The 18,066-nt window shown below is 37.5% G+C and overlaps 1 protein-coding gene across 23 annotated transcripts in view; it reads right to left on the reverse strand.

Moving 5' to 3' along the window:
- Positions 1 to 18,066, reverse strand: part of SOX5 (SRY-box transcription factor 5) — a 1,038,891-nt gene that overhangs the window by 24,711 nt on the left and 996,114 nt on the right. For all 23 annotated transcript variants that reach the window (XM_009180371.4, XM_021923251.2, XM_021923253.2 and 20 more), the window contains one exon: positions 8,554 to 8,699. In XM_009180371.4, coding sequence (XP_009178635.1) covers positions 8,554 to 8,699 — 146 coding nt within the window. The remainder of the gene's footprint in view (positions 1 to 8,553; positions 8,700 to 18,066) is intronic.

Consider the following 18,066-nt stretch of genomic DNA (forward strand, 5'->3'; position numbering starts at 1 on the left):
TTAAATAAACGCTACATTCCTCGTATTTTCCTAATAGCTTTAAATCCATACTGGTAAAATAGCTTGCAATAAATATAATAAAGAATCTATCTAGTAAATATATAGGATAACTGCAAAACAAACTTCTCCTTAATTATTTCAGTGTCTTAATGTGTAAGTGTCTTGAGGGCAGCTGTTTGATTTTGAGGAGAAGGAAGGAATCAAGGGGGAAAAGGATGACCTCTCTTTGATAGACCAAGCTTTTATAAAGAGCAATTCTGGCCCAACAACAAAAGTGATTCTTACTTTACTTACTGAAAATTAGAAAATTCAGAAATGTGGAAATACATATGAAAACGTACAACCCCATAACCTTGGCATAACTACTGCTGACATTTTGTGGTATATTCTTTTAGTCTTTTATCTATGCATTATGGAAATAGACTTTAAAAAATATTGACATCGTTCTATACATGGTGTTTTCAAACTTATTTTTTCAGGAGTACTATTGTGAGCGTATCCTCGAATCCCTAAACAAATAGACAATTTCAATCATCAGAGAGGCCTGTGGGTGTCTCTCTGAAAGCCCAATTTGGCATGCCCTATGAGTCTCATTTTATTGGACCATCCTACACTAACCCCTCTACCAGAATGATGTAAAGAACACAAGACTCTCTGTTTGAAAACATGCACAGCTTTTCTAGGCTAGAAAATTAAACCATAAAAAGTTTACTGGAAAAAAAAAAACCTTTAAAAAGCTCCTTAAAAACTCACACCATAATTGCTCCCCACCAAGCGTGGGCACTTGCTAGCTGCAAGTAGTGGCACTGTGACAAATGTAGCGAAACTGAAAGCAGGCTATACTAAGAGAAAGAAAAAGTCTTCCACTGGCCATCTGTGAAAATAAGGCATGTGGCCATTAAATGCAGAGGCTGTAAATATACACAAACTCCATGAAGCAAATGGCAAAAAAGGACTAAACTTCAAGCTCAAACAAATCAAAATGTTTAATGCATAGTTACCACTGCTGGACGAAAACAGCTCTGATCTTTGCAGTCTGCAAACTCGGCATGTATTTCAATTAAATACCCCCAAAAAGAAAAGAAATAGAGAGAAAGAAATGAAAAGACACAGAAGAAAACCGTCTAGAACAAAAGGCTACAGACAGCCTATACTCAATTTCTAAAAACAAACAGCCCCTTTAGCTTGCATCGGTCTGTCGAGAATGTCGATTGGAATTATTGAAAGGATGACATATAGAGTGATGGATAGTGATGACATAATACCTATTTGCCTTTTTGTCATGGTCTTTCAAAACTGGCTGCTGTGTGCTGATAATATTCACTAAGGGGTTTTCCTCTCCCCTCCTGTCCCATAAGAAGTGTTCCCTAGCTAAGACACTCAGAATTAAGAAGGTTTTATGAATGAAAAACAAAAGGAAAGAAAACCTAAGGATCAAATGCCAACTTGCACATAAAAAGCTGGTCTAGATGTTCTAATAATCAGTTGCCTAGAAAGCCGTTTCCCTTTCATTTTATATACATTTTCAGAGTAGAGAGACTCCAATAATAATAAAGCAAATATTCAACTTTGGGTTTTGCATATCTTTTAATTAAAGTCACCAAATAAATAATTACATGTAAATGTAGAGATTAAAAAAATAATATATGCTCACTTTAAAAAGAGAAAATACTAATTACTTACGTTATTTTAATTTGTTCTTAGGCAAATTCTAACCAGAGGATTTAACACACTGGGAACGTTTTTCAGAAACACACACACCCCTAGTAAAATCTGCTTTACCACACACTGTTGCAAGGGTCTATCTTACTTTCCTCCAGAAGGATTTACCTAACATGCCTACTTCCTTTATACAATTTTTCTCTAGCTATTGAAATATCTATTTCTAATTTGACTTTTAGAATTCATTTTAGCTAAAGGCAACATTTATAAAACCCATCCGTAAATCATTCATTGAAGCATCTTCCACTACCGGAGAGGCATGGGTTCCTTCATATTCAGTTTTTTAAAGCAAAAACCTGTAATGCACAATTCCTCACAGGCCTTTTCCTTATCTCAGGGAAGGAACATGTGTTAGATAATGCTGAACTACATACATTGTGTCAGTTTCCGAAGAGTTAACACTGCTGGCCCCATCCATCAGATGGCCAGCGAAGCATCAGGAAAGAATGATGGATGTAAAATTATTACAGGGCTGCCATCCGATACACTTACTGCCATTTGTAACTAATGCTGGGAATGACACACTTTTTTTCATTATTAAACATCCACATTAAGTCAACATTGGTCACTGTCATTTCATGTTTGGCACTCTTTTAAAGGGAAAGAAGAGGGTTGACAATGGCAGGAAAGAGGTGGGTGTAATGGACGAGTTTCCAAGTGCCAGACAGAAAAAATTAACCTTTGTTTACAATCAGCCTATATAGTCTGTGGTGAGGCTTCTTATGAATATGACTCAGAAAGGGTCAAAAATGAAACTACTGTCATTATTGAGTCAATTCTTAATTAAAATATACACGTTATTTACCAAATTTCCACCTTATTTGACAGAAAATTACAAAGAATTTTCACTACAGCTCAGCAGAAAAAGTAAGACATTTTTCCAGCTATGATTTACAATGATAGATGAATTCATAGCATGCATTATGTGTTTATATTCCAGGTACACTGTAGGCAATTAATGTTCAGTGAATACTCTTCCTTAAGAAATATATGCACACACATGCATGCTTATTTTTGTGAGTGACATCTGTTTTACATAAGAAAAGCAATACAGAAGTTGGTCTTAACATGTATATGGCATGTATGTGAATACACTTTTATAGATTTAACCTGTCATCAAGCAAAGTCTTCTTGTGCACATGCTTGTGTGTCATTTAATTCTTTGTGAACCCCAGACAAGGTATAAGAACCCTGGACATGGTCCAGGCACATTGGCTCACGCCTGTCATCCCAGTGCTTTGGGAGGTCAAGGTGGGCAGATCATGAGGTCAGGAGATTGAGAGCATCCTGGCTACCATGGTGAAACCCTGCCTCTACTAATAATACAAAAAATTAGCCAGGCGTGGTGGCACACACCTGTAGTCCCAGCTACTCAGGAGGCTGAGGCAGAAGAATCCCTTGAACCCTGGAGGCAGAGCATGCATTGAGCCAGGATCGTGCCATTGCACTCCAGCCTGGGTGACAGAGCGAGACTTCGCCTCAGGAAAAAAAAAGAAAAGAAAAGAGAAAGATCCTGGACATGTAATAGTGGAAGAGCAAAACACGGATAGATGGCAACAATTATAAAACAAACAAAACCAACCAGTTTCATGAAGGAAATATTTGAGAGCTTTGATATCATGTTTATAATAGCCTGTGGCTGACAATCGCCTTTTCATACCCAACAGCCATTGTCCTTCTTTTCTTCCCAGCTAATATTACCTTCGATCTGAAGATAATCCCTTGATCTCAGAGAAGATAGGATTAGCTCTCTACTTTAGTGGTAAAAAATAATTCATGATCAATTTAAAGCAGTCTCTTTTCCTTTGGCCAGTAATGGTCTTAAAGATGTTCACATGACCCAGTTCTAGCCAATGAGATGTGTGTGGAAGTCAGCTTGAGAAGAGGAATGAAATACCCCCGTATGAATGAAGACTGAAGTTAGCAAAGAGAAAATGACTTCTCCTTCCTGAATCTGCCTGCCTTCATGCGGATGGGATAGCTGCAGGTGCGGCAACCATTTTGTGACCCAAAGGGAATAGACAAGAGAATCACAGATTTCAACTCCGATATCAAGTTGATGAACTAATGCCACCAAACTCCTACTCCTGAACTTCATTATGTGATAAAAATGAATCACTATTTTTTTTTTATTTTTTTAATTTTTTTGGAACGGACTTTCACTCTTGTTGCCCAGGCTGGAGTGCAGTGGCGCCATCTTGGCTCACCACAACCTCCGTCTCCCAGGTTCAAGTGATTCTCCTGCCTCAGCCTCTTGAGTAGCTTAGCTGGGATTACAGGCAAGCGCCACTATGCCTTGTTAATTTTGTATTTTTTAGTAGAGACAGGGTTTCACCATGTTGGTCAGGCCGGTCTCTAACTCCCAACCTCAGGTGATCCGCCTGTCTCGGCCTCCCAAAGTGCTGGGATGACAGGCGTGAGCCACCATGCCTGGCCATGAATCACTATTTAAGCTACCATATTCAGGTTTCCTGATACATGTAGTGAAACTCATTCCTAACAGCTATGACAGTATAGGTACAGTCTTCCCAGGATAACTATATTTGGAGTGAGTGACACAAATAGAAAAGCTTCTGGTCTATTTCTTATTTCAACTGACTGCACTGGTTCTCTATTGTATTAACACTGTCTCGTGGGATCAGGACAACAAAAACTGAGCTTTTTATAATCTCTTATTAATATGGATACTTTCAAACACAAGCTCAAGAACCTGTACTTGACTCTGTGAACAAAATTGTGCCATCTAGGTGGTAATGAAGCAAAGTGTGTTTTTTACAAAACAAAATATGAGAGGCTTCTTTCTGTTCCTTCATACCTGAGAAGCTCACCTTTTCATCCACAACACTAATCTGTAACAAAGCCATGTGGCCAAAGATAACATTATTTGAATATACAATCAGTCTACAATTAACCAGAGATGACAATTATAAATAATACTGTGTCCCACAGTTTCCAAGAAACCTGACACACACAGTTCTTGGGTATGCTGAAACACTTCCAAGAAACGTAAAGAAATTTAAAAAAGTCTCTTAGAAGTCTTCCATTAAAATGTGTTTCAGTAAAAATGACTTTCATGATGTGTTTTGGTACATATCACTGAGAAATCATCAGTCCCTATCTTCACACCTCTAATTGTTTTCACTGCCCAATTACAGCTTTTCAGAATTAAGACCTTCTAGCTGGGATAACCACGTGGCTGGCTATTTGAGATATGAAGAAAAGTTAATGTGTATAAGGTTGTGTACCCAAGAAAACAGATCTCCACCACAAGATTTCAATCATCTGGAGCTCAGGTCATGATATCTTTTAGGTTGATGTAAAGCACCAGGCTGAACTTCTTTTCTTTTTTTCCTTTCTCCCAGTTCCTTTCCTTCTTTCTTTCTGCTTTGTCTCTCTCAATCCTTACCTTACACGTATTTTCTGGGTTTAGGGAGTTAGGAGTATTATTATTATTATTACTACTATTATTTGAGATGGAGTCTCGCCCTGTTGCCCAGGTTGGAGTGCAATGGTGCAATCTTGGCTTACTGCAACCTCCGCCTCCCAGGTTCAAGCAGTTCTCCTGCCTCAGCCTCCTGAGTAGCTGGGATTACAGGCATGCACCACCATGCCCGGGTAATTTTTTTGTATCTTTGGTAGAGATAGGGATTCACCATATTGGCCAGGCTGGTTTCGAGCTCCTGACCTCATAATCCACCCGCCTCGGCCACCCAAAGTGCTGGGATTACAGGCGTGAGTCACCGCGCCTGGCCGGCAGTATTCCTTTAGACAGAAAAAAAATGCCCTTATTTTGGGATTCAAGTGATATAAGATGATAGTGCAAAATGTAAGAGGAATTTATCATATATTTTTATGTCTTTCACTAAATGCTATGGCAAAACTTCAAACCAATTACTAATCCACATATTTATTGGCCATAGATAATATTGAGTGATTATAAAAGTCTAATAAAAAGATAAGTATTAGAAAAATAACACTATGCATAAATACATGGTTAATGTGAGAGAGAACATCTACCTTTGTCAACTCAAGTATATAACTGATTTGATATGGTAAGCAATATGGGGTCTCTATTCAATTCCTATGGGTGGGCTCACACACATAAATATGTAATGAGTAACAGTCAAATAATAATTTGATCCAAACTGTAAGCTCTATAAAGGCAGAACTCATATTTTCTGGTTTAATACAATACCTCCAGTACATACCACAGTCTCTAATACATAGCATGTGCTAATGTTGAATAATTACTAATTAAAAGATATAAGTGTGACATTATTATCTCATTTTCATGACTTACACAGACATAGATTGATCATTAATATTCTAGAAATGACACCCAAGTTATTTCAACAGGAAAAGTCAACCACAAACTAGAGTAATACCTGCTTCAAAGAGTTTCAATAATCTCAATTTCATTTTCAGGTGTCAGGGTAACATAAGGGATGAGATAATTCAGATCCTTTGATTGAGAAGGTTTCCTTTTATATTACAAGAGTTTGTCATACTATTATAATAATGAAACTACTTCATTTCCATAACTTAAGTTTTTCACTTAAAAACTCATAAATTATAAGACTATAGTTCAAGATGTAACTCAACTGCATTGAAAATACATGATGAAGAGATTCAGGAATGAAGATATTCTTGAGAACAGAGACATCTTAACTGTCCAACAGGTTTTGGCAGGTATTATTTCAAAAACAGATTTTTAAAAAGTTGTTATAACAGTACGAAACAGAAAGGAAAATTGAAGCAGTAGCTATCAACAGAGGCAACTCTCACTCCTGCAACCCAAGCAGGAGGTGCTAATCAGAGAAATAAAGTATGACTGTGGAGATGGAACGAGAAGTGGCAATAAGGTCGCCTAACAATGGACAAGTATGGAATAAAGTGAATGCAGATGGTTCCACTCCTGTTACTTAATCAAAAGGCTGTGCAGAGTCACTGGAGCCAGCATAAAGTCATGTGTTAGAACAACAGCTGATCTGTATTAGAGAAGATTAACTCACAGTGCCATGGTGGAGGGCCTAGGATTATTTTATGTACTTCCATTGCCTTACAAGCCGTCAGCACAATTATTGCCCTCCAATGTGAATGACTGATCTGTAACCACAGCTAAACAGCACGCTGCTTAGGGGCCTAGGAGCTTCATGAAGATGAATTTCCATACCATCAAAGTACTTTTAATGGGCTCCCTGATTCAACCACAAGGCCTGCTTTGCAAGTATATAGAACTCAGGATGAAGGCTTCCTGTCCAAAAGGATTTGGTCGGTTGTCACTTGACAATTCCCAGCCAGCACTGGGGAAGAGAAGGGGGAGATAGGTAGAGTTGTCTCTGCTTTGGAGGATTTAAAAAAAAAAAGGGTACAGATGCTTGCTGAACGCAACCAACTGCTGTATCCACAGCTGAATTCAATGCGCTTAACAAATAACGGCAATTTAGATATGCTTGCGAGGAATAGCTTGAGTCACTTTGCATTAGCATCTGGCTGAGTGTTAAACTCATTTCTACGTGGGGAGCAGAGAAAAGGAATTTCTGTTCAAGCATCCTTTCAAGAATGTTTAAATATTTGAATATAAATTCCTTTATGCTTGCTATCATTCCTTCTTTAGAACTGTCACGTTGCTTTCCCCCTTCCTTTTGGTGCTTAGCTATAAAAATGTGCCCTTCTCAGGACACCAATGTCATACGTCTTATGTTGTAAGACTGCAAGGGATGTATACTGATCTATCCTTTGCTCTCCCCTCTGGACACACAATAGAATTGAAATCATTTCTCCATCCTTAATTTTTACCATATTAGGACCAGGGAAAGAGCAGTTGTGACAGGATCACCCATACATTTCACCTTCACTATGCAGATTGCCAGCTTCTTAGTGATTATACATCAAACTCCACATAAAACCTGGGAAACTAGAAAGCTATCCAAATTAGCAATCTGCTCATTCTGGACAATTCTGTTTGACTCATAAGCTTCCTATTATGATTAACTTTCCAGTTATTGCTAAGTAGCTGATCATTTTTTCTCTTCTCTACTGGATTCATTTATCTAGAGGATTCTGTAAAGAGGACTGGGTAACATTTTAAAATTTCAATTTAAAACATATCAAATATTCCCAAAGTACATAATTCTGAGGATTTTACAACTTATAATATTTTTCTATAAATTTCAACTTATAATATTTTTCTAAATAAAACACCATGTATGCTTAGACAAAAGGGCTTGAAATCATTGTCTCTCAAATTCAGAAGTTTCACTGGCCTTATTTATAATACAAATAATGTCAAAGTTTTTAATAAGTACATTTTGTTTTATAATAAAGTCAAAATTTCCAGTCATGAACTCATCTAACACTTGACAGTGCTTTATGCTGGAAACATATTATGACAAGCTCAGGGTCCTAAATACTTAGAATATGAGCATGGATATCATCCAAGCTTATGCTGATTAAGGAAGATTCAGCATTTCAAATCCAGCTCATCCCCAAATACAAGTTAAGCATCTCTGAAAAGCAAAACTTTTAGTCAGACTCAGATATTTCAAATGCCATTTTGTTTTAATACAAGCTGGTGGCGTAAAAGGGGATATTCATTGTCCATAAGGTTTGGAGATGGATCAAGAGAATTATAACTCTTTCTATTTCCAGATGGTTTTGATTAGGAAGGTGATGAGGCCGTCTATATTAATGGAGGGAGAAAAGGGACAGAGAATCATTCTGAGGATGATAAGAAGATGGAAATATATATATATATATATATATATTTTTAAAAAGCATCAGGCGATTTAATTAAGTATTTCTAGAAAGTAAGTTATGTTATGAACTGACCTTTTCTGTCCGGCAGTTATTGAGACCCAGACTGTTCACAACAGCCACCTTCCCATCAAGCACCTGTTGTTCCCGTCGAAGTTGCTCCTTCATTTGCCGAGCTTCTTGGATTGCCTTGGTGACAGCATCATGGTCATTTAAGTAACCTGAACATGAGACAGATCAAAGGATATCTTCTGTATAAATGCATGTCTAGGCTAGCCTGTAACCATAAAAATCACTTCTTTTCTTGGTAACAGCTAGTGTCTGGCCTATAATGATTTCTCCATGGGATTTATCTAAAATGAATGAATGAATAATTGACAATGACTGATTCATATAGTCATACATAAACATGTTTCCAATATGTTCAAATATCTGTAATAAAAATATAATACCTAAGTGAAATATGGTTGTTTCCAACTATTTTGAAAGAAATTGAAGATTTATTTTTTAAGTAAATGCTTTAGTTATTATTCGAATATTATTTTGTAGTGCAAATACAAAATCCACTTTTAATTTTTTTTTCCTGCAAGGAACTTTTGAATTTTAGCACAGGATTTAGGTATTCATAATTATAACTATGATTATTGAGTCTCTCCTAGTATTAGAAAGGCCACTTAAGAGGGTCTGTATAGCACTATTAGGTTTGTTATACACAGAAGAAATAAATCATTACTAACCGACTGAAGAGCATTTTCTTCCTAAAAATCCATTTATGGTGAAATAAACCACAGGTGGCAGTGGTTTGCTATGGATGCAAACTTGTAATAGTTAGGCTAAATTTCAAGTACAGAATGTAACCAAGCACCTGTAATTGTTTGATAAGAAATTGTGGCTACTCTTAACTATAGTCACACTTAATTCACACTCTTAATAAGATGGCCAAACGATCAGCTTATGCATGCAACTCCACAGTCCATGGTTAGTAATATACACTACCAAAATATTGCTTTTATAGAATAACAGATGTAACAACCAAAACTAATTTTTATTTAATTTTATTTTTAACACTGATCATTTATTTATTTGATGCATATTAGTATGATGATCTGCATTATATTAGAATAGAATACTGACGGAAAAAGATTGTTTTGCAAGTATTTAAAGAAAAGCTGATATCTCATCTTCCTCTCTCCCTATCTTTTAACTAGGGCATAAAATGGCATAAAATGAATCTGTAATATGAAATTGCCCAGAAAAGGGACTTGTTTGTGACACGAGGCTAAATCTAACCAGATCCATTGGTGAATTGTGACAGATGGAGGGACTGTGAGACAGAAGGCAGGCACTAATCACACATAAAATGACCGGCTTGCCTCAACATGTTCCATGGATTCCAGCAAACTTTACACCCTAATCCATTTTTAGAACAAAAAACATCTGGGCCATAAATCCTCTAATCTGCCAAAACACGCTATTAAATCCCATGATTTGTTGAAAAACACTAAGATTAAAGAAAGGAAATATAAAATGGCTAACTGCCGTGTTAGGAAAGTGTTATTAATACTCTTTGTCTCAATTATGAATGTTCTGGTACTAAGAGCCTTGTCTAATCATGTCAGATTACACATCCTTGTTGTATTGCTAGACTCTTCTATCTGATCTGCTGATTGCCAAAAAACAGAATATTTTCTTGCTGCTTAAACGTTTCTATTGAAGAAACTGATGTCAGAAACTGATGCAGTACTTCAGTGCTGGCAGGTTTCTAAATGATCCATGCCTTTTCCCCTGTTACTATGCGCATAGTAGACCTGGTCCTCTGATCTCCTTGAGGCAGAAAGAAAAGTTCCAGTGTAGGCGATAGAAAAGGGAAGCTTGAGAGTGATTATATATTTTGCCTTTCAGAGCTAAATTCATTGGAACTTATTCAAAGAACAAAACATCTCTGCTCATTATAAACACAACAGTGAATTGAAAACAACTCTAAACCTAGAACAGATCTTCAGGGCTAATATTTACTGTAAAAGATGGTTGTATTTTATTATCCTCAACATCCTAATTTGGATCTCCTGTACATCATTCTTAATGTATAATTCTTGAACTTGTTCATGAACAATACAACTCTTACATGACCGTGACGGTCTTGGTATATGTTCATTTAGTAATATCTTAAGAGGATCAGTCTGATTTTCCTATGCTCTAACCCCTGTTTATACGCAACCTGGCATCATACATTTTTGTAGTCTATTTAGCTTCTATGTAGTCTAATTAGCTTCTCCAGAACACAAATATATTTGAAATGGCTTGGCACATGGCACTGAATAAAAGCATGAATTCTTTATGCTTTTTAGGGACTGCCAAGATAACATTGTGTAGGAAAAATGATTAATATAGATGCAAGAGGAATGTAAATTATTATGAGGGGGAGTAACTGACAGACCTATGTTCTGTAATGGTTATTTCCAATTTGAGATGTGTGTTTCTGTGCAGGTAGAAATAACTGTTCACTTTAAAATAAACATTCTTGCTTTTAGAGACTCTTGAGTTTTAGTTATAATGCTATATGAAATGTTAACATTTGTCTGCTATGTTAAATCATAAAGCCATTTATATATGACAACATTCAATCTTAATAGGATTGTTTGCTGGTTCTTTACAGTTTGTTCTCCTCATAGTCACCAAATCCTTAACCCTGCTGACTCCATCTCTCTCAGCAAATGGCCTTGCCTCTGATTTTGCAAAAAGCAGTAAGGCTGAACTCTCACCTTCCTCACCCTACCCACACTCTTAGCTTCTGCTGCCTTCAAATTTATGTCCATTTATGCCTAGTTTGCTCCTCCTGTTTCAATAAAAATGGTCCCTTTGCTTTCAATCAAGGCAAATCTCCTAATAAGAGTTCTAGATTTCTATACTTCTTCATTGATTATTCTGTTTCTCATTTGTATCATCTATCTAATTGTCTCTACCCTCTCTACCACCTCAACCTGTAGATACTTAAGGTTCTCTTTTCTCCTAAAACAAGCAAATAAAGTGTCTTCTTTAACTTTGTTTTGCCCCCTCTTTTCAACACTGTTTCTCTTTTTATCTTTGAAGTCAAGCCTCTCAAAGATGCATTATCTCATAATCTCCCATTCCCTCCCTACTCTCCAGTTCTCACTGCAATCTTGTTTCTGTTGCTATTGGTCTTTAGTTGTCGAATAAATCCAAAGGACATTTTCCATTTCTTGAGAGGGATGACAGCATTGACCATCCTCTCCGTATTGAATCTCATTTTAGCATTGTTCCTTTTTCCTCACTGCCTCTCCTCTGTGTTTGTATCCCTGCCTGGGACCCTTCCTTCACCTAATCCTTAGATTTTGATTCAAGATTCCAATTATTAGAAGAAGCCTGTGTTCTAGAGCTGGGCAAGCCTAAATTAAAATTCTAGCTTTGACACTTACTAGCTATATAAATTATACAAGTTGTTTTACTTTTCTAAGTTGCAAGTAACTTATGAGTAACTTCTCATAAGTTAAATAGGGATAACACTCACTAGATAACAGAAATGTCAAGATTAAGTGAGGTAATATAGTCTTTCATCATAATAAATGGTCAATGAAAGTTATTCAGTAACTGTCACTTTATAAAATGGCATAGTAAAATAAGTAGAATTTGGAAATTGGATTCAACTGGATCTGGGATTTCCAGTTCTTGGTAAGTGTGATATTTGACAAATTTTAATGCTCAATCTAAGTTTTCACTTCCCTTAACTACAAAATGAAGGTAAAGTTGATGGAAGAATTAGACGAAATAACACATGTGAAGGAGGAAATAGCACGTGGTATCTACAGAGGCAGGAAAAGATATTAGACTCCTTTCTTTACTCTTCACACTTTCATTTTCCCTATACGTTCACCCTTAGCACTCCTGTTAACATGGCTTTGACTATTATGCAATCTGTGAGGGGATGTCATTCCTTGGCTGGCACAGAGGTTCAATTAAATGGGCATCAGACCATAAAGGCCAAAGAGACACATAATGGCTATCTGATAGATACATTTTATTCTGCCTTCATTATAGATTCAAGCAACAATTGCATCTAAAGTCAGGATCAGATGGGAGGCATGTGTATAGGAGAGGTTTGGTGAACCTCAGTCTTAAGAGGAAAATGAGATGGCAAAGGTCAATATAACTTCCAGTTAACATCTCAAATGAGATTTGGAAAATGTGGGTTAGAGTAAGAAATTTGTGAGATTCTGTAACTTTGTTAAATTCACTATAATTTTATTTATTTATTTATTTAGTTTTGAAATAAGGTCTCACCTAGGCTGGAGTGCAGTGGCATGATCATAGCTCACTGCAAACTTGAACTTCTGGGCTCAAGCAATCCACCTGCCTCAACCTCCTGAGTAGCTGGGACTATGGGCACTACTACCCCCAGTTGCTTTTTACGTTTTTGTAGAGATGGAGTCTTGCTATGTTGCCCAGGCTGGTCTAGAACTCCTGGATTCACACTATTCTCCCGCTTTGGCCTCCCAAAGTGCTAGGATTACAGGCGTGAGCCACCATGCCTGGCCTACAATTCGATGTTTTATGCTTCGGTGTTTCTTCTTAACCATTACCAAAAATATTCTCAAAATTTTTGTTTTTCTTAACTCAAAAGGCCCCTTATATATTTTTTCAGAGGCAGAAAAGAAGGGACAAACTAGAAAGTCTAATTTTTGAGGAGATCAACTCTAAAAGGAAAGAATTAGTAATGGCTGCTGTACAAGGAAAGAAAATAAAATACAAAACCACTTGTAATGGGTTGAATTTTGTCTGCCCAACAGATATATCCAACTCCTAAACTTCATTGTCTGTGACTCTGGCCTCTCTTGAAAACAAGGTCTTCGAAGATGTCATTAAGGATCTCGAGGTGAGATCACCCTGAAATTAGGGTTGGCTCTAAATCCAATAACCGGTGTCCTTAAAAGAGGAGAGAGATTTGACCCATAGAAATAGGAGAGAAAGCCAAGTGAATAGGCAGGCAGAGATTGGAGTTATGCATCTATGAGCCAGGACTGTCTGCAGCATGGAGGCATGGAACAGATTCTCATTCAGCGCTTCTGGAAGGAACGAACCCTGCTGACACCTTGATTTCAGATTTCTAGTCCCCGAAATAGCAAGAGAATAAATTTCTGTTTCAACCCACCCAGTTTACAGTAATTTGTAATGGCAGCTCTAGGAAACCAATATGCCACCCTTGGTCTTTACTGTGTCTCTAACAATTGAGAAATGATCCCAAGAACTGTAAAATAACTACTTCTTGCCTCAAACCCTTCCAGATTGCCAGATACTTGTATCTGTTTATTGATTAAGCTTCTCTACTTGAATGTCCCATAAGTACCTGAAATACAGCTGTCTGGTATACAATTCATCATCTTTCCACGGCCTCAATCCCTGCTTTCTATATTCCATAGACCTTGTCAGTTGCCCTTCCAATCCTTGGGAATAATTTAAGGTCTCTCCTCTACCCTCTAAAGATACAAGGCAAGCAAGCCCTGACAGCTGCACTTCTTCCTCAGCTCTCAAATTTGCTTCTCCATCCTCTGTTTTCATGAAAGCCACCTGATATCCCACTGTGCGTTAGACTCCTAACTGGTTTTCCTGTCTTTAAGCTTACACTCTTTGAATTTTTGTCTACTCTCTTTCTAGATAAAGCATTTCAAAATATTGAAAAAAAAAAAAAATGTCGGGTATGGTGGCACATGCCTCTAATCCCAGCACTTTGGGAGGCTGAGGTGCGTAGATCACTTGACCTCAGGATTTCGAAATCAGCCTGGGCAACATGGTGAAATCCCATCTCTACAAAAAAACACAAAAAATTAGTGGAGCTTGGTGGTGCTTGCCTGTAGTCCCAGCTACTTGGGGGGCTGAGGCAGAGAACTGCTTGAGTCTGGGAGGTAGAGGCTTCAGTGAGCCATGTTCACCTGCCACTGCACTTCAGCTTGGGTGACAAAGCAAGAATCCATCTAAGGATAAAAATAGAAATATCTATTTATTTGTCTATCTGTGTGTATTAAAAAAAAAAAATCGATGTCAAAATCCCTGATTACAAACTCTCCTCTGGTACCCTAGTGCTTCCAAAAACATTTCATAAAATAATGATCTGTAATAGCCCATGAAAAAATATTTCCAGCCGGGCGCGGTGGCTCACACCAGTAATCCCAGCACTTTGGGAGGCCAAGGCGGGCGGATAACGAGGTCAGGAGATCGAGACCATTCTGGCTAACACGGTGAAAACCCGTCTCTACTAAAAAATACAAAAAATTAGCCGAGTGTGGTGGCGGGCGCCTGTAGTCCCAGCTAATCGGGAGGCTGAGGCAGGAGAATGGCATGAACCCGGGAGGCAGAGCTTGCAGTGAGCTGAGATCGCGCCACTGCACTCTAGCTTGGGAGACAGAGCGAGACTCCGTCTCAAAAAAAAAAAAAAGAAAGAAAGAAAAAATAATTCCATGTACAAGTAAGTGTAGGAAATACAAAATTAAAGTTAAAAAGGTTTAATTGCATGAATTTTTAAAATCCTGCATATGTGAATGTGCATTGTGAATCTTCAAGAGATCACAGTGTACAGCTTTTACTGGAACTTTTAAAACTCTTTCATGTTCCCGGAAAATCGTCATTCTGAGATAAGTCCCAAACTCTTTCACAAGGCCTAAGAATCTCCTCATGATATCAACTCTGCTTGTCTTTCCTGTGTCCCCTCCTGCCTGTCTCTCATGAGTCCCGTGTTTAAGCTGTACACGACATTCTCCCTTTTCCAAGGACAGGCGTTCATCCTTTCACTTCACACGCCTGTATCCCAAGTTTTTCTCTTTTGCTGAAAGGCTCTTTCTGGTGTGTGTGTGTGTGTGAATTTATTCAAACATCACCCCTTCTGTGGGAACTTCTCTCACATACCCTAGACATGTTCTTGGACAAGATTAGTGCTTCCCACACGTGTTCCTTCAAAACCTTGTGAATGTTTTTATTGTCATATTGTCTTGCATTTGTCTTTCATAGTGGTCTATGGACTACTTGGCATTTTTTAGTTCAATCTATTATTCCTTTGGCCCAGGGCAGGATCTGTTGAAGAAACAAATGCATATTCTAAGTTGAAAGTATCTGCCTTGATAATTCCAAGTCTATTGATCATTTCTGTCTTCTTATCAATAGAAGCCTGGACCATATGGTACAGATTTATTAAAATTCATGGATTTAACAGATGATATTAATGCAACACAAATTCTTATTTACTACATATTTATTTTATATAGGACTTTTCAGTTGTAAGTAAAAGTAATGGTATATGTGTTTCCAGTGGTTTTCAACAAATATATATTTTTTCTATTTTTGTGGTCATTGATCAGCATTACATTTTTGACACTCAGATAAATAGACAATTTTTTATCTGTGAAAGCTCACAGGAATTAGATAATACATGTGAAAGCAGTTTGCAAACTGTAAAGTGTTATGCAAATATTAATTGCCAGATGTCTTTGAATGATATCTCCAACTTCCTGATAATCCAATGGCTTTCCATGAATCACAATATTCTTTTACATTCTTTCAATCACTTTCCCGCAAACAAGGTTTTTCTCATTAAAATCCTTGTATAAATTTTGCTTATTAAAAACCAGCCGGGCATAGTGACTCATGCCTGTAATCCCAGCACTTTGGGAGGCTGATGTGGGCGGTTCCCTTGAGTCCAGGAGTACGAGGCCAGACTGGACAACAAGGGGAAATCTATCTCTAAAAAAATACAAAAATTGGCCAGGCGCGGTGGCTCACACCTGTAATCCCAGCACTTTGGGAGGCCGAGGTGGGTGGATCATGAGGTCAGGAGATCGAGACCATCCTGGCTAACACGGTGAAGCCCTGTCTCTACTGAAAATACAAAAAATTAGCTGGGCGTGGTGGCGGGTGCCTATAGTACCAGCTAATCCGGAGGCTGAGGCAGGAGAATGGCGTGAACCCAGGAGATGGAGCTTGCAGTGAGCCAAGATTGCGCCATTGCACTCCAGCCTGGGTGACAGAGCGAGACGCTCTCTCTCTCTCTCTCTCTATATATATATATATTTTTTTTTTTCATATTTTTGAATTTTTGGTGGTACATGCCTATAGTCCTAGCTACTTGGGAGGCTCAGGTGGGAGGATCATTTGAGTCCAGGAGGTGGAGGTTGCAATGAGCCAATATTGCACCACCACACTCTAGCCTGGGCAATAGACAGAGTAAATTCCTGTCTCAAATAATAATAATAATAATAATAATAATAATAAAAATGTAAACTAACAAACTTTCAAAATAATATCCTCCTTCAAGTCATCATATATTAAACTGGATGCTGTACAAATCAAGTAGCCAATTAATGGACTTGGAAATATTGCCCTTTGTTTTACTGGGTCGATGTGAATTTACATTTGCTCAGGTATAGTTAGTTTTCAAGCGTTAATGCCTCTGAGGAAGGAAGGCTAAGAACAGTACATTCCAATATGTTCCAAAGATATGCTAGGAAAAAGACTGTAGGCACCGAAAGTCTCAGTCCAAGGCTGTTGTTTGCTTACCCTCCAGACTAAGCAAAACGTATGGTAAAGAGAGAGTATTTAAATCTCATTTGTTACATGTATGAGTGAAATGATAAATGACCCAAAAGAGCATCTAATGTATATTGGCTACCAAAAGGCAACAACTAAAAAGAATGAATGCCAACTAATAAATTATGGCTATAAGGCTCCAAAATCCATTAGCTCTAAGTCTGGATACATTACTGGATTTTTATGTACATTTATTTCCTTAAAATTAAAGCTGAGGTTATAAATATAGAATCATAGAATTGTCTACGCTCTGACAAAAAATTACTTCAAATCCCTAGGTAGACACATAGGCTCTTTAGGTCTGTGTTCCCTATCTGCTAAATAACAAGCTTTGACTAGATTATATGGATATCTACTCCATCTAGTTAAGGGTCTATAATTGTAGAACAGCTGCAGTGAGAAAATAGATGAAAAAAATGCTTTGAAAAAAAAGTTAAAAGTGTTATACATATGTTCGATATAGGTGGAAAAAGCCAATAAGGGAAAGATAACATCTGGTCAAAAGATTCTAAAATTATCCATCATTCTTCTGAACTATTCATGCCTTTTAAGGATCTCCTTTCTTTGGAGCTGCCTATCATTTGCGTACCATATCAAAAGCATTCTTATAGAATACACTGTAATATTGGTCACCAACCTCAAAAAGTCACTTTCTATATTTGTAGCTAATAGATATATAGCAAAGAGCCGCATGTCATTAACGATAACTTAAGTCATCTTTCAGTCCACAGTTTTCTGTGGTTTAATAATGGCATCACACACTAATTCTTCTTTCAGGAGTGACCTTTACAACACCATTAATCCTCACAGCTTTTATCCAACTACATTATTACTCATTAAAGTTTCAGCTTTCAACATCTGCATTTGTTGAAAAGAGAAAAGTAAATTGCAGTGGACTTAAATCCTTGGAAATTATGAGGGATGTGTATGTGGTGAAGGGACTTTTCAGAAAAAAAAAGAGATGTTTTAGTAGTGGGGAAAGTCATGATAAATGACACT

This window comes from Papio anubis, chromosome 9 (assembly GCF_008728515.1).
Source record: "Papio anubis isolate 15944 chromosome 9, Panubis1.0, whole genome shotgun sequence".
NCBI lineage: Eukaryota > Metazoa > Chordata > Mammalia > Primates > Cercopithecidae > Papio > Papio anubis.